This window comes from Anomalospiza imberbis, chromosome 5, assembly GCF_031753505.1.
Source record: "Anomalospiza imberbis isolate Cuckoo-Finch-1a 21T00152 chromosome 5, ASM3175350v1, whole genome shotgun sequence".
NCBI classification, from domain to species: domain Eukaryota; kingdom Metazoa; phylum Chordata; class Aves; order Passeriformes; family Viduidae; genus Anomalospiza; species Anomalospiza imberbis.
The window spans coordinates 46,560,809-46,581,467 of NC_089685.1; the positions used below are offsets into that span (position 1 = coordinate 46,560,809).

The 20,659-nt window shown below is 44.9% G+C and overlaps 1 protein-coding gene across 9 annotated transcripts in view; it reads right to left on the reverse strand.

Annotated features, from left to right (window-relative positions):
* Positions 1–11,175: 11,175 nt before the first annotated feature.
* Positions 11,176–20,659, reverse strand: part of PRR5 (proline rich 5) — a 132,858-nt gene continuing 123,374 nt past the window's right edge. For all 9 annotated transcript variants that reach the window (XM_068190554.1, XM_068190557.1, XM_068190555.1 and 6 more), the window contains 2 exons: positions 15,073–15,211; positions 11,176–12,331 (listed from right to left, as the gene is read on the reverse strand). In XM_068190554.1, coding sequence (XP_068046655.1) covers positions 11,781–12,331; positions 15,073–15,211 — 690 coding nt within the window. In that variant the 3' untranslated portion in view covers positions 11,176–11,780. The remainder of the gene's footprint in view (positions 12,332–15,072; positions 15,212–20,659) is intronic.

Genomic DNA, 20,659 nt, shown 5'->3' on the forward strand with positions numbered 1-20,659 from the left:
AACCCCGAAACTGACACCACAGGGGGTGCTCACCTCACTTCAACAAGGGTAAATTAATGAGTTCTCCCCTTCAATTTCATGCCCTATAATAGCAGGAAAAGGGGTTTTCCTCAAATTACGGTAAAAGGGGGATTTTTACCTCAATCCAAACCCTTTAAAAGGAGGGACAACAGGGCGGCCCCCTCAATTTAAACCTTAGGATGATGAAAATGGGGGGCTACCCTCAAATCAAATCCATCATATGACAACAATATTTTCCCCCTTCCATTTAAAAAAGAACACAGGGATTCCCTGACACCCCTTTGATACCCCTAACACCCTGGAAAATTTCCTTCAATCAATACCCCCAAAATCACAAGTGAAGGGGGATCCTCCCCAGTTCAAACACAGACAGTAACGGAAGAGGAGTTTCTTCCCTCAACTTGAATTTCTTTTTGTCCTCATAACCTTTTTTTTTTTTTTTTTTTTTTCCCCTGGGAGCACCGGGGAGGGGTTGGCAACATGAAATTTAAAAGGGAAAGGAGAAAAGTCCCCGCTACAAACGCACACCGGCTCACCTGTTTGGCTGCTGCTTCCCGGCACAAAGCCTTGTCCCTTGGCACCTCTTTTAAACAATGTTCCACGTGTCCAGGTGCTCCCCCAGACCCTGTCAGAAGCTCTCATCGTCCTTCCATGAGACAGCCCCGGGAGCCCCCCCCCCAGTAAACCCCTCTCCTCCAGCAGCTCCGTGAAAAAGTGAGCTGAGGCAAACGCCCTAAAACAGGCCCCGGCAGGAGCTGCCCCCTCGTCATCCTCCCAGCTCACACCCGGGGCTGCTCTGAGCCCTCATCATCCTCCCAGCTCACACCCGGGGCTGCTCTGAGCCCTCGTCACCCTCCCAGCTCACACCCGGGGCTGCTCTGAGCCCTCGTCACCCTCCCAGCTCACACCCGGGGCTGCTCGGAGCCCTCGTCACCCTCCCAGCTCACACCCGGGGCTGCTCTGAACCCTCGTCCCCCTCCCAGCTCACACCCGGGGCTGCTCTGAGCCCTCGTCCCCCTCCCAGCTCACACCCGGGGCTGCTCTGAGCCCTCGTCACCCTCCCAGCTCACACCCGGGGCTGCTCTGAGCCCTCGTCATCCTCCCAGCTCGCACCCGGGGCTGCTCTGAGCCCTCGTCATCCTCCCAGCTCACACCCGGGGCTGCTCTGAGCCCTCGTCATCCTCCCAGCTCACACCCGGGGCTGCTCTGAACCCTCATCATCCTCCCAGCTCACACCCGGGGCTGCTCTGAGCCCTCGTCCCCCTCCCAGCTCACACCCGGGGCTGCTCGGAGCCCTCATCATCCTCCCAGTTCACACCCAGGGCTGCTCGGAGCCCTCATCATCCTCCCAGCTCACACCTGGGGCTGTTGCCACTCTCCAACAGCACCTCTCCCTCTCCAGCACACAGCCCACCTCTCAAAGACACAGACCGAACAGAAATCTACTGCGGTGTTGGCTTTTCTTAGTCCATCTGGTTAGACGACTAAGACACATGCATGCATTGATGGTCATTGAGGGAAAGCTTTCCACTGGAGAAAATCGTCATTTTGCTGGCACACTTTGATACGCCTTCAGAAAAAGCAGAATAAGCACCAGCTCCTAAGAACCCTGCTGGGGAACCCAGCCCTCCTTGGGACACCCAAAGCAGCAGACCTCGAAAAAGGAGGGGAAAAGCCAAGTTTAGAGTGGAAAAAGAGAACATAAGTACACCAGCCTTTAAAAAAAGCCTGCACACAGCAATAGTGGGAACCAGTCACATTTCTTCTTTACTTGCTTTCTGTGATGACATAAATATGAAGTTAAAACACATTAAACACAAGGCACAGCTAGGATTTTACAGGTCTTCATTTTGGCAGTCTGGATGACAAACACCTGTTCTGGGACCGTGACACGATTTGGGGACTGGCAGAGAACGGAGGCAAAAGGAGCAAGAGAGCCCTTTCTATTCCCTTGAGTTCCTGCAGCAGTTCTTATGGTTTCATGCTACTTGCTTTTGGTTGATTCCCAGATAAAAACGTTATGGCGTTATTTTCAAAACTACTACCCATCTCTAGTCAGAGTATCCTACATTCCTGTATACAGATGAGTGGATAGAGAGGGTTTCTTTCCAAATGAATTTAGCGATAAATTCCTATTCTTTAGCAATACCTATAAAAACGTGAAACACTTGACAGGTTTTTGTATTCTACTCACACCCCTCCCTGCGGATTTTGTGGCACCTTTTGGTCCCTCTGGGGGATGACACCCAGCATGACCCCCCTCATTCGCCACCCAGCTGCTCCTCCACCGCAGTGTGGCTCCCCCTCCCAGGGACCTTGGGGATGTCCCAAATGACATCAGAGTCCCGAGTCTTCATCCCCTTTTCCTGACCCCCGAAGAAGGCACAGAACGAGTCAAACTGCCCTGGACAGCAGCGCAGCACTTCCTTCCAACCCTTTCCACAGGTACATCCCCCCCGAAAGGACTCTACTAGAACAAGAAAGGGGGGGCAGCCCCCAGAAGGGTTGAAGTTCCTCCCCAGCCTCGCTGTGACAGGCGAGGGCAGAAAGAGGGAGCGGCAGAGACGGCGGGGACGCGACGGCACGGCTCGGCACGGCACGGCACAGAGCCGGGGCCACTCTCAGCGCGATGTGGAGAAAGCCGCAGGTCCGGCAGCGTCGGGCGGTGTTTGACCGGCACGGGGGGATCCGCCGAGAGCCTCCGGCCCCGTGCGGGGACTCCTGCAGGGGCCGAGGGAGACCGGGCTCCGGCTCTCTGGGCTTTATTCTCCGGTGCCCCGAGCCCCGCGGCTGCGGGGGAAAGAAGGAAAGGGGGGATGGGAAGAGAAGAGGGATAGCAGAGGATGGGAACGGGTAGGGAGGGAGGTCAGGCGGTGGAGGAAAGCGGGAGGGGAAGGGGAAGGCCGGGAGCGGGGGAAGAGGGACGGTGGACAGAGGAGGGAGAGAGGGGGAACAGAACGGAGTAGCGAGGTAGGGAGAGGACAGGAAGAAGCCGGGTTTGGGGGAGAGGGAAATGGGGGAAAGAGAGATAACTAAGGAGAATACGGGGAGGGGGAAGGAGGGGTAGAGAGAGGGACAGGAGGGGGAGCCTCACAGAGCCCCGGCTCCACCACGAGCCCGCCCCGGCGCCCCGCCCTGCCCGGGATGCTGCGCTCGGCGGAGCTCGGCTCGGTTCGGCTCCACTCGGCTAGTCTCGGCTATTATCGGCTGCATTCGGCTAGGTTCGCCTCTTCGGCGACGCTGGGCTCGCTTCGGCCCGAACTCGGAACTGCTCGCTGCATTCGGCGCAGCTCGGCTCGGCTGAACTCGGAGCCGCTCGATGCGTTCGGCTCGGCTCGGCTCGGCTCGGCCGAGTCGCCGCCTCCCGTTAAACACGCAAAGCTCGGGGTTCTCCTGCTGCCGCGTCCCGCGGGCGGCCCGGCCACCGCACGGACACGGACAGGGCGCGCGGTTGGGCGGGAGCTCATTAGGCGGTGACCGCACTCGCGCTAATTAATGGTCACGACAGCAGGAGGCTGGGTTCGGCGGAGCTCGGCTCGGTTCGCTTCGGTTCGGCTGACCTCGTAAGGTTCGGCTGATCTCGCACTGGTGCGGCGGACCTCGGCTGTGTTCGGCTGAATGCGGCTACGTTCGGTTCTGTTCAGTACACTCGGTTAGGTTCGGCTTTTCGCCTCAATTCGCCTCGGTTCGGAAAATCTCGGCCAGATTTGTCCCTTGGGCTACACTCGGCTCTTACCGGCTACACTCAGCTATTCGCTGCCTCTCGGCTATTGACGGCTACTACCGGCTACACCCGGCTAGATTCGGCCATTCGGCAGAGCTCGGCTCGGTTCGGCCAGGCTCCGCTGGATTCGGCTCCCAGATTTCCTGAGGGCAGCTCATCCTACGTGACACAAATCGCAGCCTCTAAAAGACTTGCGGGTCTTTAAAGAAATACAATTGTAACTCAACTCTCGGGACAGAGCTGATGGCTCCTTTAGGACAATATTTACATGTAGAAGCAATTCCCTCATTTGCATCTCGTTTTTATTTAACCCCCCCAAAATTCCATACATATCACAAGGAATGTGCAGTTCTGGTTTTTCCCCCGTACACTATTTGTACAAAGGACCTGGGCGCAGCACACAGTCGTGATTCAATTGAATAAATCCTGGTTTACATTTCAAAGGTTCTCGCTCTGGCAGATCTGCATGTTTGCAGACCTGCACTGGCATGCTCAACTACCCTCCTGGCCACATTCCAGAACAATGCACCAGATTTCCCAGAGAGTTCCCAATAAAACTCACGTATAATCACTGAGCAGAAAATCCTTTGGGGTTTAGTTCCATCTCTCACCTGTTCCAAGCGGAGGGAGGATGGGTTTTTGTCGCACATCGCAGCAGCAGCGATGGATCAGGGCTTTTTTTTTTTTTTTAATTAAGAAAAGGGTAATAAAAATAAACCAGGTCTTACATAAATGTCTTGAAGTGCCATTCCTGAAGTGCCATTCAAGCTTTTTAAACCCAAGAAGACCATCCTGATTCCCGAGCCCAGTCTTCTATTCGTACTGGTTTTGGTATCATGAAAGCAACCAGCCTCTCCAAGAAACAGTAAATCATCGTGACTAAACCTCTGTCTCCTGGTTCTTTGCAATTACACCCCACTGTAGAAAGCTCTGCAGCATTTTTTTCCTGTCCTGTATTAGAGAGAGGATGGATATTAAGGGCACACACATGCACAAACAGTCTTTCTGGTTCTTCAAAAAGATAAAAATGCCTGTAATAAAAATTACATAAGAAATATTTTGTCTCAAACTGTTCAAGAAAAGGGAAATTGAAGCTTTAATGTCCCACTGAGAGATTTTGAATAAAATCTTCCCCCTGAGTTTGCACACAGTAATAAAATAGTGATTTTTTTTTTTATCAAACAAGGTAGGTCTATATGAGAACAGCTCAGGAGGCTCTCACAGCTCACGGTGATGAGGACAGAGCACAGAAGAACGTTAAAGGTGAAGTGTTAGTCCCCTGAATTAATGCCCCGATGTAGCCTTTTTTTTTTTTTTTTTTTTTTTTTTTTTTGCTAAGAGACACAACAGTTTCTTCCCTTTGTTTCCGAGTTTCTGAGTCACCCTGTAATTCGTAACCTGCACCAACCTGACACAGCTAAGTGACAAATCCAACTCCTGTGCTCCAAGCCACGTGTCCCTGACATGAAGGGAAGTCAGGAATACAGAAACAGCTGTGGAACAAAGATGAGAGAAAAATCAGAACAGATATTCTTCTATTTCCCCACAGGATTACCAAGCCAAGCTGCTTGGTACCTCCAAGTGGACTATGTTTTAAAAGAGTTCCCTAGCTCTTTTCCTAGCTGGAAAATCTGGAGTGGCTTTGCCCATGCAAAGCCAATGATCCTACTCACAAGAAGGAACAAATCAGTTTCCTGTTAAATAAAACAGTTGGAAATCTGACCTGTCAGATGCTCTCACTGACCAGCAACAGGGATCAGCATCCAGGCCCACGTAGACTTGCTTTTAAATATCACAAATAAACTTAAATCAACAAAAATTTATTCCTGATTCAATAAACCCATAATGCCTCAAACCATCAAAACAAAAATACCACCTAGAAATAAACACGAAGCCAAAAGATAAATGTAACCATAAAAAAGATCTCCAAAATTATCTGTAACCATAAATCATACACTACAATAAAACCAAATATATAAGACCCCTATAATATAATAAACAATAATGCAATTATCAATGTTAAAAAACCCTAACCAATTAACTACATGACACTATCTCAAACCCACCAAAACAAACACTACATACTCACAATAATAGAAACCACCACAAAATAATTAAAAACCTACCCTCTACCTCATGCTATGGCCCACAAAAACCATCATACACCTTAAAAATATATACAGTAAAACCATAATACCCCACCAAAATAAAATAAAAAAAAAAAAAGGAAAAAAAGTATCATCCATACCTGAACTAAAAACCATAAAATTAAAGAAGTAGACCATATACTTTATCATACACCAACTGCAAACAAAATAAAACAATACAAAAAATTATTTAAAACCACCTTAAAACCACTACATAAAAATACTTTCAAAAATTAAAATCTGCATCTAACAAAAGTCATCTAATAAATTAACATCCAAAACTCCAGCAGCCAAGCTGCCCCTACCAAATCTATATGTTTATATAATAAACAATTTTTTTAGTACAATAAACAAAAACAAAATCCCAATAATACAGATCAAAAGTCTATTAAAGAAACCTATTGAAATTAATTTTTCCTCAAATACAAACAAACCCATCCAATAAAGTTATCTTGACTCAAGAACCAAATTACATGTAAATAATACCAAAAAATAAAACAACACATTATAAACCACCAAAAAAATCTAATCTTGAAGAAAAGTGGAACAACAACAAAAAAAAATCAGTTTCTTACTTTTTTTTAAACTAACTTCTCACTTATTAGCTAGAACGAAAAATTTTGCCAGAACTGTAATTACTTTTCTTCTAAAACTCTTCAACTTTACTCCAATGCAAAAAAAAACAAACTACCACCAAAAAATCCCCACACTGCCGCCCAAAAACTGGGCAGAGAGATGATTCATTAGCCGGATTGATGAAGCCAAGTTTAACCATTTGTTTTTATGGCACAACTAGGCCAACAGCACAGCACCTGGGGGAGTTCACATCCACTTGTTTGTGGTATTCTGGGGCCACATAAAACATTTGAATCACTTTCTGGGGCTTCTCTCAATAGCTAGGGGAATTCAACCGCTTGGTATATTCTCAATCCCCCACAGGTCCCAGAGGTCATGCCAAAGAACAGGCAGAGCCTGAGGTCCTCCATGCTACATGGAAAGACTGGGATCCACCTTGGATACCTTCAGTGCTCTTCAGCACAAAATATATCTGTTTTCCTTTCAAAAGTGTACTTTTGACTTTGTGGAAAGGTGCAAACAAGACTACGACTGCAAACCGGGCATTTTGTTCTCCTGGAGAGCATGATGTCGAAGATTTATGTTTTATTAAAATGGCTACATATGTTCTTTGCAGCATTGCTGGCTCGATTGATACCTGGGTTTCTGTTCCCTGCCTCCAAATTCTGGTACTTTTCTCAAAGTGCTGGAATGACAGTTACACCTCTGCAGACCACAGCTCAAAAATAACACTAAAGAATTTCTGAAACCTTCATTTTTAAGATGTTCTTACAGCATATTATCCTAGTAAAGGGGCAATCCATACATCTCTAACCAGAACTAGAGACAGAGGTTTCAGTTATTTTCACATACTCACGAGTCTATTATGGCCTTAGGAGAAGTTGGCACACAGCTCTTCTGTTACCACACCTTGGAGGTTCAGATTTAGTCAAAAGCACCATTGAAACCAGTGTGCCAGGAGCTAACTGAATAATGAAAGTAATTTTCTCCATTTCTATGACAGAAAAGCCCTCTATTTGGACAGCATTATTTGCAGTCAATTATTCTGCTACTTCCAGCAGTGCTCCAGGGAGCTGTATTACTTCTTCACAGAGCTCAAGAGCTGTTCATTAGGTTGATCTCTTATAGTCTCCCAGTTCCTTTTGCTTGTGTAATGTTCACCCTGCAGCACCATATGACAGGAGCTTTAAGTGCTATCTGTTGCTCCATGTTACCCTCATAGGACTTTGGAACTCATCCCAGCCAGGGAAAGAACAGCTTTTGATTCTTGGATTAGGACATGAAGTACACTAAGTGCCACATTTTATCGTAACAGTGGGAGCATAAATAGGAATAACTGGCATACTCAGAATGCCACTTTAGGGCAAAGCTCAAGTGACACTGCCCTCTAGCAGGATTTGAAAAGTTCAAAGTCCATCACTTCATAAATGCATTTTGGCAAGAACCTTCACTATTCTCTTTGACATGTATTTCTCCTTTGTAATAACTCAGTGGTTTGTCTCTAGGACTTCCATATCCCTGACACACTTGCACTGGGATTACTAGCAGGAGGATCACAAATTTAGGTAGTCTCATATCTGTGCAGCATTTAAAGTCAAGGAACACTGGACTTGGCCAGTAAGACCATCATATCCAGTTTTACAATTTTCAATCATATCTGCCTACACCTTTTAACATAAACTTGAAAAAGAGACAAAAGTCCACCCTACCACTGTTGCAATAGGGAACTGAATTCTGATTTCGGACATTTTCATCCTGCTTGAGCAGGGTGGTTGTACCAGATGACCCCACTGGTGGGTCCCTTTTAACCTTAATCATTTTGTGATTTTCAGGGTCTTCAGAGCAAGCCTGCTGAGTTTATAATGTTTAATTTAAAAAGCTGGAAGTGTAGCTCGAACCCTGAAAGTCAAAATGCATTTATTCCTTACTTACTCATTACCCTCCGAAGAAGAGCTGCAGCTCAGCAGACAGAGAGGGACTTCTGTGAACACTGCATTTGTCACCTGTGACTAATTTAATTCAGCAAGCTCTAAACCACCGCCATTACATTACATTACATTACGTTACATTACATTATATTACATTACATTACAAACCATTACAGCATCATCAGGGCAACTTATATTAACTGAAGCCAACTGACAGCCTCTTCATCCTAAAGAGGACAAATATAAGCCTTTTACTTCAGCTCAGCAGAACTCATAGTTCATCCTAACAAGAGGTAATGAATCCCAGCAGGTGTCAGTGAACCCAAGCTCTTAAAATACTCATTTAACCCTACCTCAGCTGGTAATCAAAGTTTTGAGGGTGAGGCTAGGCTGAATTTCTCTTTTCTGTCCTTCTCTGGAGTAGTCCTATGAAGTGGCCTTGGACTCTATCTTCTCAAGAGCCTAAGTGCTGCTAATGAAAACCTCTAGGAGATTTTACTCATGCTGCTGCTAGAGCTGTGACTTTGAAGACCTCACTCTTAAGAGCTAGAAATGTACAAGCTAATTGGATGTGCTGGGCTGTGATGCCCCAAAACCCCAGGACAGCCAGTTCCCCTAACAGTGCATGTGAGAAGGTGAAGTGAACCCATGCCAGGCTGCCTGTCTTGGACAAGTGGAAACACTGAAGATAAGGCTATTTCCTTCTTGAGGCTTTCTGAAGTGGCTGTTAGGAAAATTTCTCTTATGCAGTCATTCTCTTGAACCCAGTCTCTTAATAACCTTCTAAAACAAACTGAGGAGGATTTTTATTCACTATCTCCATGTGTGCAAGGTAGGAAAAGTTAGTTAATTGCCAGCATACCAGAGGATTCCATCAGAGGAATCCTCTACACCAAGGTCTTCCATCAGAGCAGAAGGCACTAACCATGCAAAACCTCCAGTGGGAAGGATCCTAGCAGTCCTCTTCTCTCCTCCAGTGAAAGAAACTGTGCTTAAACATTCCCCAGTAATTAAATATGCTTATGACTCTTAAAACATTTAAAGTTCCTTAAGGGAAGAAGGTGTGTGGAGGCACTATATGATCCACTGTATTTGTTATGTTTGGGGTTATGTTATATTTTTATGTAATGGTTTGAACCTTATCTTTTCCTCCCTGCACTGTGTCCTTAGAACAAGGCTGTGGACACTCTTTTTCTCCAAATAAAATAATAGTTTAGGAAACAGAACAGTGTTTGTCAGAAAGAATGAGGGTAGAGACTGAGGGTGCCAGCACGCTGACTTGTACCACTTTAGGACACTTTAGGAAATCATCCCTCCTGTCAAATACTGGATCAAATTTCAGCAAGAGTTCCATTCTCTCCTGTGGTTTCCACAGGGCCAAATAAAGCAAGAGTTCCTTGAGATTGAGGGCTCATCATGCCCTCCAGCAAGGAGAGGATGGGAAAGACCCATCGATAGGAAATGGATAAACCTCAGATTGAGCAAGTTGCCAACATACTCTTGAATGTGCCGTGGAGCACAGCTGTGGGATTGTGTAGGTGTTGACATGGCCAGGGACAGACCAAATGGATGATCTGATAATCTGCAACTTAAATTTAGCTGCAATTCCAGAGGGATAGTCTGATAGCCTGCTTCCTAAGACATTTCATTTACTGGACTTCAAAGATCCCCCCAGGCACTGGAGTTGCTTTCTCTGAGGGTATATTGTGCCACACCTGCATTTCAGGCAGTTGGTGTTTAGTCCCCCCTCACTGATTCTGCCCCACATCTTCTGTTCCCTGGCTGAGGTGGGAGACTTGAGTGTAGAACCAATTCTTTATCTCTGCCTAAGAGAAGCTTCTAAGTATAATCTAACTTAAATGCCTGCCTGTAGGGCAGGCTGCACAGCTGAACTTGCCAAACATGGAGAAGCTAAACAGGCACCAAACCCTTGCCTCATTTCTGGGTGAGGCCCTCGGATAGCTTCTGAGCTTCTCAAATCTCTGCATTACAGGGAGTCTGCACATCTCTCCAGCAACTGAAATCTTGAGCAGGAAAGCAGGGTGGTAGCAAAAGACTGAGCTAACACATCGTGAAGCCAAAGGAAACTGAGTGTCAGAAGCACAGCTTTGAGTCTAGAAACATAATCAAAGCCTGGGGAAGACTGGCAAATGCTGGGGTCAGCAGTTTAAGTACAGAGCAAAGCTGGACAGTCCCTGAGCAAAGCACCAGGCACTGCCCAGACCAAACCAAAGACCAGTGTCTGCTGAGCAGCTCAGGAGACATCAACTGACTCCTTCCACCAAAGCACAGGCACAAAATGGAGTTGCCTTCACTGCAAAACCCCCTGATCAAAACTGTATTGTGCAGCAGGATTTCTGCTTCACCTTGGTATCACATGCACCAATCCTCTGCAAAACTACTGATCCAATTCCTACACCACTGTGTTACTGCAAGGGAAGAGCTGGGTGTGCTCAGGATAAGAAGAGCTGCAAGGTTCACACTTCCCAAAACCATAACTGACAGCAGATGCATTATGGCATTTCTGTAAGAATATAAATATATAATGAGGATTTCCCCTGAGAGGCCATATTTTCATTTATTTAGGAAACAAGTAAGTTGAAATATGATAGAATCTCTCCATACCACAGATGCTTCAGAAGTTGACAGTACAGATTTCTCAGAAGTGCCACATTCAGAGCAAATTAATTTCGGTCTTGAAAGCCAATTTTGAGACAACTCTCCCAGACACAAGGTACTGGCTGAGGAAACAGTGAAACAGAAAATGAGACACTAGGCATTGTGTGACATCAGGAAGCGTATTTCTGTTTATTTGCCTTTCTTCAAGAACTCTAAGTCACCATTAGGCAAAAGAGTGCATACAAGGATGTACAAGAAAAAGATTAAAAGAGACTTTTTTATTATTGTATTCTGTGGCATGAAAGCCCAAAGCCTTTTGTGTTTCTTTATTTGTTTTTTAAAGGACATGTTTCTACTCTGGCTGAGGTGTTACAGTTCAGAGAACAACCTACCATAACCACAACCTCTTTAGAAAATCAGAAGTGAGTAAAGCTATTTGCTGAGCTGTTTTCCTGAACAAACACTGCCAGCTGCACTAATAGTATTTTACCAGACACTTGTGAGTTTGTGAACTCCTAAGTTTATAAAGAAATATTAAATCCATCTGCAGGGTGACAGGGATGGGGAAAAGCAGTTGGAGATGCTTCCCCCTCAGCAGATTCCCACCTGCTATAAACAAACGGTGTTTGTTCAGTACAGCCACGATGACCTGGCAAATCTGCCTTAAATCTGTCCAGGCATGGATGGCTTGTCCAAAGTCTGACACACTGTCTTAGTAACTTTCATATATTATATAAAACCCCACAGTTTGTCTCCTAATATCCTTCACACAATGCTCTGTCTGTTCACATCCACATTGTATGCTGATGAATTGGAACAGCCTCGGCCAAAATCAATGAAAATGCCTTCAGAATCAGAGTCGATGGACTCCAAAATCTGATCCACTATGTTCTCAGGGCTGGAAGAGGGAACTGGAAGTAAGGAAGTGTCTCTGTCTAGCTCAAAAGACCTGTGCGGGTCGCCATTTGAGTGGAAGAGTCCTTTCTGTTGCTCAGCTGTGCTGAGTTTGCTGGCACACTGCACTGACCCAGTGCTGGGCCTCTCCTGGTCTCCTGGCAGTGAGCTTTTCATGATTGTCATGGAGCTCTTGGAACCGTTGTCCATGATGGTGGTAAGGTTGGAGTACCCCTGGAGCTCCAAGCAGGAGGTCATTTCTGAGACGGAGTGCCTTCGGATGCCGGTTCCGTTGGCAGCTATGCTCTCAGTTTCATACTCGGCCACCGGCGTCAGCAGTGGATTGTTGTAGCTCTTTGATCTCACCACGGGGTTCTTGGCAAGGATGTCACCCGACTTGGAACGTCTGAAGAACCGCTTCTCTGTAAACAAACATCCAGAGTAGTATCTGCAAAGTCTCCTATTATGGTACTAATAATTATGAGTGTTCAAAAGAAATGTGAAGTCCTGATTATTCATAAGCTTTTCTTGAATGAAACTTTTCTAGAAAAAACATTTTGCTGATTTTGTAGATTCACAGGCTTCAGATTTCCTACATTTCTTTAGCATACTGAAGACCCCAAAACTATCTTTACAAATAATAACTGAGATTCCCTTATATTCACACAACTTCACCAGCTGAAAAAAAAAACAGTAAATACAGTGAGAGAGGTGATAAACAGTTGTAAATACTTCCTTTAGACAAGAACAGAAAGTGCAATTCTGTTCTTTTTCAGGCTATAAATGTTTTTACTCATTTCTAGTAGCTGAATTGTAACTTTCCCATCCTCGGAAAATAAAGTCTCTTCAAATTTGGAGCATGAGGATTAAACCAGGCAGTTTTTCTACTAATTCTGGAATAACTTTCAAAGTTCAGAGACCAGATGGGGGAGACCACCAAGAGTGATTGAAAATGTTAACTAGAGGACAGTGCCCAGAGAAACCTCTTTTTGGGAGAGCAAATCTGCCTTAACTCCTGCAGTGATTGCCTGAATGCTGTTAACCAAGTGGGATTTTCCCAAAAAATAAGCAGCAGATGGCAGCAAGTGAGCAGAGAGCAGCCTCTCTGGCAGTAGTTTAGCATTGGAATGTCCTGGCAGTGTGAATAAAGTGGCCATCATGAGCAAAACTACCACCACTCAAACTCTGTGCAGGTCTCAGTGCTCAGATTCACTCCTGCTGTCAGAAGAAAAAGTGGTGTGAATAATAGGTCTCACTTTTGAAGCTTTCTTTCTGCTACTCTCACTTTGCCATCCCATGAAGGAGGCACAGCTGGACCAGGGGATCAAATTACTCTCTGGAAGTCAACTACAGCCACTGCAAATAAACTGTCTGCTTTAAATCAGGATGCTGGTATATGTTCCCTGCAATTGCAATTGCAAACTCTGCAATTTCCTATACATATTCCAATCTCTTAAAATTATGCTATTGTGCAATTATGTGCTTACCTGGACACAAATTCCAATTATAAGCTGTACTACTAAAAAAGCCAATTTCTGTATTTAGGATTGTATTTTGCAGCTGTGTCTGCCTCAGTAGTGAAATAATCTGATCCAAGTTCATTTTTTGACTTTTTCATTGTTAGGAGTTTAAGCTGGTACTCAGAAAAGGTTCCTAAGGCTATGAACTCTGGTAACAACATGCAACATGCTAGCAAAATAGTTGAAGAGAATTAGATGCATTAGTTTAAAAGAAGTAGCCACTTACACACTCAGCTCCCTTGGATCCAGGTTCAGTGATTACAGTGAGACCATTTCAGGAGTATTGCTGCATCTACAACCCAGACCGCAGCAAGAGGAAGTGCCCAGCCCACCAAAACCTTCCTTTCTTCTGTAATCATGTAATCAAGACATTTATTTGCTAACAATTTGTTTCACTGATGCTTTATTCTCTTTGGGTGCATTTTTTCTATCTTGACATACAAAACATTGTATTTAGAAAATGTCAGTTTGAGGGTCCATTTAAATGCTTGTGGCCTTTTAATGGCAAGCAATGAATACAAAGTGGTAATCCTGAACCATTTTCCATAAATAACCAGCCTCTATTTAGTCACATAAAACTCATTTGTTTCTTAAACATCTGCTGCAACACAACCATTTTGCCATTCAGCTCCAAGGGAAAATCAACTACTTTACTGACCACTGACAAGCAAACAGACTGAATTGTGTGCAGAGAAAACATGCAGTTGAACTTATCTTCCTTCCAGTCTGCTCTATTTAATCAGACCATCCCAGTATTTACAATAAAATATTAAGGTACTACCACATTTCATTTTTCATTTACACTGGTAGTAACCCCCTTGTATTTTCAACAGATTGCATTGCTATGTAGGATATTCTACCTTCATCCTGGCTAAATCTTGCCATCACGGAAGTCACCAAAGGCTTCAGAGCTCTAAGAATCAGAAATTAAGTTGGAGGGAACCCAAGCTGCTACCAGGCCAGCCCATGTTTCCCCCTTGCTCCTTTATGGATGCTGATGTACGTGACAGGTAAAAAATGTCTCAGCAGGAAAGATTCAATAATCTTCAGAGCAATTCATGTGAAATCAGAGATTTTTCCTTCCACGTAATATGAATTCTCCCTGCTATATAAGACCCATTCTGTATTTCTTATCTCCATCGGAATGGAGAACAGCTTATTACCTTCTACTCTGCAGAAAGCCTTTACATGCTTGAAGGCTTATGTGTTAGTCTTCTCTGAGACAAATTCCTACTCTCTTCCCTAATTTTAACAGCCTTGTATGATCTTTGTGTACTAATGAACACTAATGAAAATGAACTACTGAGTACTTTAGAAATGGCTTCTTGCTTCTTCCTCTCACTGTCCATAAAGCATCCTGTGTTAAAGCTCTCTTGTTAAAAGGTAGAATGGAAATGCTAAACACACTCTAGATTCATTTTACTGATATTTTTATTACTGAGCACTTTTATGATGATCTGTTTGCATCTTCTGCCACTGCAAGTTTCACTGTGACTCTGCACCTTGCATGGTCTTAGAAGAGAAGCCTGATGTGCTCATGTAATCACTGGCAGTCACCTCTTGTGCAAGCCCTGGGCCCTACATGGAGCAAGGTTTTGGGAAGTCCCCTGTGCTGTGCCAAATGGAGTCTGTGTTGTTCTTACCCAAGATACAGGCAGAGTGCATGAAGGGTCCGTCACTGGAATACAGACCGTACGTGCCCAAGTAAGGAGAAACAACTTTCTGGATCAGGGATTCCAGTTTCAAATAATCTTCAGAGACACCTTTTGATTCATGAACCCCCTGAAAAAGAGGAAATACCCAAGATGAGCACTGTCCCCTCCAATCACAAGGTCTCCTGGCTCACCAGGACAACCAGAGAAGGACAAGCATTTTCACTGAGTGAAAGCAAAGATGCCCTGCAATGTGATCCAGGTTTGCTGGTACAGCTGATTCCTCTTCTGTAAAGCCAAGAGATGTGAATCAGACCAGAGCTACTGCCAGGACATTTAAATCCAGGAAACTACATCCTACTTAGTGCACAGCATGCAGGGAAGGATAGAGGACATGATCTGTAGAGAGGAATTAAAAACATCCCTGGACTTTTTGCTATTGCAATCTTACAGTGACTTCCTGAATTATTGCATCTGGTACCACAAGGTGTCACTGCCATCTTGGCAATACCAACAGCATTAAGAAAAAGAAACTAAGACCCTCAGAAATATTTCTTCCAGGATATTTTCAACAACCAATATTTACAGTAAAGAAGTTTGTTCTCTTTCCATCTCCTGGCATCTATAATTTTCAAGGTAAAAGTCACATTATAATTAGCATGGTGAGAATCACCCACAGGCAAAATGTTTAGCCTTTAGCTGTCAACTCTGCACTTCCACCCACAAGCAGACTTGTTAGGCTGCAGAGGTGACAGAAGAGCCTTTGCAGAGTTGTATTCTCCCTTCAGCTTACAGTTGCAGAGTGTGTGCTCCTGTGTGGTCTGAGCAGAGCCCTGTACACTCTTGAGTAGGATACCTCTTGCAATATGGAGCAAATTCACATTTTCCACGTGCTCAACACATCATGCTGCAGAATTAAGATCCTAAATGCCATACTCAGCAAGAACTCTGCCAGAATTTAGGAGATTTCATAACGTGTTCCTGAGCTACTGTAAAAAGAAACTGATTGGGATGAAAACCTCTGGAGAGCAATATAAAGACCAGATGAGTAAAGTTGCAACACTTCCTTCAGCGTGTGAAAGGATCCTGACGTTCAGGATGTGTTCACAGCTCAGTATGACTCACCAGCCAGAGTCTAGAGGGACTCTCAGATGTGTTTCTGAATGGATGACTCTACCCCCTGGTTGCTGCACTGCCTCATAACTTGATAAAAGTTTATGAATGGAAAATGAATAATGGCTAACAGAGAATTCAAATTTGGACAGAATTTGAATTTGGACAGAGTTTAAATTCCAGTTCAGCAGGTTTTGAATAACAAATAACAATCTTTGCTGATGTGCTATGTCCTGAAAATCTTTGGGACAGCCACAAATACAAATTTGAACACAAAGGCATATCCAGTGGATCCAAAAGTTTGCAAACATCAGAGGAACAGCAGAATGAGCCCACAGTTATTCCACCAGGCAAAATTAACATTGGAATAATTCAGAAGACTTATTGAAGGTACACGTTTTATTTCCAAGTCATTACTGGCCTATTGAGATCTGTTCCAGGGCTTCTTGCTGGGATTTAGTCAAACCCTCAGAAAGGCAACACGCCTGCTACCTTACTACATATTTGCAAACCCATCATGAGCACATCAGGCAAAGGCCAGGGCTTAGGACATCCCGCATCAGGCTCCCACACTAAATACCTCTGGAACTGGTCTCCTAAACATGACATATATGAGTGACAGAAGCCAGTGATATTTAGCATTTCCCATACTCAGGCTTTGCTGTAGAGCTTTATTTACTTTTCTACCATTTTAGCATTTTTTATATTTGTGAAAGACAAGTAGCTAAATATCAGCTGTGGGTAAAGAACCCTGTTGTGTCACACGGTGGGGAACTGTGAGTTCTTTTAAAAATGGATGGTCTAGAACGAAATAGAGTGAACTGAGACAACGTCATATCTGTGAACTGTTTCTTGGTAACCAAAACCAAGAACAACAAGAAAAGAAGTTGCCCTACTAAAGAGGGCTACAAAAGACAGAGAAGGAGGAGGGAAAATGGAAAAGGAATGGGGGGAAAGAGAGAACGAGAGGGAGAGGGGAGACAGAGAGAGAAAGGGGCACTACCACCAGCAGGACGGAGTGGCTGTTGAGGTCCAGGCAGCGGGGTATGAGCTGTGTCTGCTGGAGAGCCTGCACAGCTCCCAGAGAGGCATGGCCCCACAGGCATGGCTCCCCTGCCATGGCCCCACAGGTGCGGCTCCCCTGCCACGGGCGGCCGGACACACCGTGAGTGCGTGGGCGCTGGGAATGGAGCTGCAGAACCCGGGACACGGTCACTGGCCGAATTGGAGGCAGGCAGGGCTGGACGCAGGTGCTCAGGCAGGGACACAGGGACAAAGCGGCAGGGCAGTGGCCAAGGACACAGGGAGGCAGGACAGACGTGAGGGCAAGCAAGTGCCAGCAGGGGCAGGAGAGCCAAAAGGCAGGCTGGAGACAGGGAAAAAAGGATAAAAAAGCATACTAGGGCCAGGTCAAAGGAGCAGACCTCAGCAGGCTCCTCAGCAGGAGCCAAAGCAAAACCACAAGACTCAAAAGGCCCCCAGACTCAAAAAGCCCCTGAGTCCCCAAGCCCCAAGAAAACAAGTCTGGAAAGGCCCCCAGAGCTGGTGATGCAGTTACTTTTATACCTCCTGGCCCCTCACCAAATCCACCTGCTGGCAGCAGACCACTGGCCCAGTCCAGCCTTCCACTGCGGTCCATGGGTGGAGACCTTTAGCCAGCTGATCGGAGAAGCATCTCTGGGGAGTGCTGTGTCTCCTGCTGTCCCATGTGAGCTCTGAAGTGGATGCCTTGCCAAGTCCCCCTAGAGACAAGGCTTTCGTCCATCTTCTACTAGTTGTCTCATGTACGTGGCACGTGTGCACCCTCTCCCCCACATGCCTCTGACAATCAGCGTGGAAACAAATCAAAACTAAATTGGCTCCTCACAAACCCCAGTAACTCACTAGTGCCACACTGCTCACAAACCTTCTCTTACCACCATCAGAACTGTATGAGTAACAGAAGTGTCCTTGCCTGGCGGCACCTTAACACTGTCTGATTTCCTATCAGCCTTCAGGTCTGAAGAGTTCTTTTGGTTTTGAATTGTATGTTCTGATGAACTCCTCAAAAGCCAGAGCTATATTCTGCATGGACAGCTGCTCTTGCAGGAATGCAAGGAGACTTCCAGCAGCTCTGCTGGGCTGGGATAGGCTCCTGTGGTAAGATGAGAGGATGGAGACTCGACCCCCAAGCTACAGCCACTGGGACAACTCTCCATCATGGGGCCAGGGAGCTGTGCAGGGCACAGACTCACCTCATCCTCAACACTGCTGTCCTGCAGCTGCTGTACCTGGAGAGCCCACTGGCTCTCTGTTCCTGAGAAACACTCTCTTCTCTCAAAAACCCAACTCCCTCACCACCTGCATCTGCTTCTTCTTCAGTCTTGCCCTCAACCTTCATTTCTGCTCTCTCAAAGCATCGTTAATCTCCACCTCTTTTTCATTACAGCATCTTTTAGTTGCCATCTTAGAGGTGTAGAGGCCACTGAATTCTACCATTACAGTGTAAAACCACTCAGTATTGACACAGCCTTCTATTAGTTTTAATCCTCAGTTCTGCATTCCAAGGGATACTTTTTAAAACATACTGAAAACTCATAAAATATGTGGTGTTCACTGGAGCCAGTGCTGACTTCTGCACTGTGCCTTGGCACAAAAACGCTCTATCACCTGTGACAGCTCTCCTGCATTGACCATTGTTCAAAGGTTGATGGAGCAACCTCCTTAAACCTTTTACTTGCTGTGGAGCTTCTGTCAGAGCAGGAGCATAACAGGGTGAAGATCGTGTCCTGACTCTGCGAAACACTGGTTGATACTCAATGACAAACATCCTCTGGGCCTCTATGTTACCAAATACAAGTACATGCCAAAGTTTAGCAAGGACAATTTCAGCTTTCCCAATCTAAACTTTCCATATGATGTAATGACACTGTCACTTATTTATTAATCACTCCAGCCCACGTAGCCTAGAAAAGTGTCTGCTGGCTCAGAGCAAGCTTCAGGAGCCTGGAAGAAGCTTGTTTTGATTTAGATGCCAGGCCCAAGACTGCGTTTGAACCCCTGTCTCCCCACCAGAGGTTTCTAACCCATCCCCTGTGCCACATGTGCAATGCCCTGTTTGCATAACACAAAATTCAGCAGAAAAGCACTTCTGATAGAAGCTTAAGAATGGAGGAAAGTATGTAAGTATTATAAATGTTTCATATATCTGTATGTAAAGATAGATAAGTAGATAGCTAAATATGTATAGACATCTGTACACCTATCTACATTGGTATCTATATGAAGTCCTTTTTAGACCCTTCCCCAAATTTGTAAGTGATTGGTGGTTATAGAGGCAAACAAAGTGAACTTTGAAGTTAAGCTAACTTGGATGGTTGTGTCACAACAGTTTCTGAGAAAATGATGACAGGATTTAAAAGTCACCAATAGTAATAATAATAATGATAATGAAGTATTTTGCTGTTATTTTGGCAGCTTATGCTTCTTGTTGTACTTACTGCTCGATGCCTTATTATTTCAGTATTTCACTATGAAGCAATAAAGCAAAAGTCATAAGGCTGGCTGCTTAGCTTACAAGAAGCTCTATCACAATTTGGAGAAAAAATAAAACTTGGAGCATTATCAGTAAAACAGAAATTCTACCCATATCTTTATTGCAATATTTGCTCTGCAGACCTGCAAAAACTTATTTTAAAAGATAACTGTGACCTTTCATGAACCCAATCTCATTTTAGCAGAAAAGTTTCAAGCTTTTCTGTGACTGTGACATGCATCTACTAAATTCCTTTCAAAGGCCTTGCCTGACCTATTTATTTTGCAATTGAGAGCCAAAATAGCTCAGTATCAAATATCTGCAAGCACCTTAGTACTTTTGGAAGAGTGGAACCGCTCAATCAAATCCTCACGCTGATCACACTGCTTCAAAATGCAACAAGGGTCACGTCATAATGTCTCCATTTGGAAAGGATTATAATGTAAAATTATGACAAGAGCCTGCCCTACTCTGAAGGCATGGGGATAATGGGGATTTGAGTCCTGAATATGTAACTACTGTCACAAATGGAAGACATCTATCAAGAACAGAGACATGCATTACTGCATGAGATACAGTACCCAAGTCCCAAACTTCATTAACCTTAATTAAATGGTTTTGAAACCAAAATTTTTCTGTAGTAGTTCAAATGCATTAAAAGGGCCCTATGCATGAATAGTTTTGATATGTAAACATGCAAGCACTCCCAGAAGGGCCACATCCTTGAAGACTACAGGTTATTTATGTATTTACTTTATGAAGACACTGCCCCATCTGCTGGATCAGCCATGCACACGGGCCCCACTGCTACTCTTGAGTGTGGCACTGGAATAAAACTTTTCTTGTATTTAGGAACAAAACCCCATAAGTCAAATCCACTATCATACCAGCAAGTAGGGATGCACCAAACTGCTCAGGTTTCCATCCCTGTTAATTCTGTAAACTGACCAT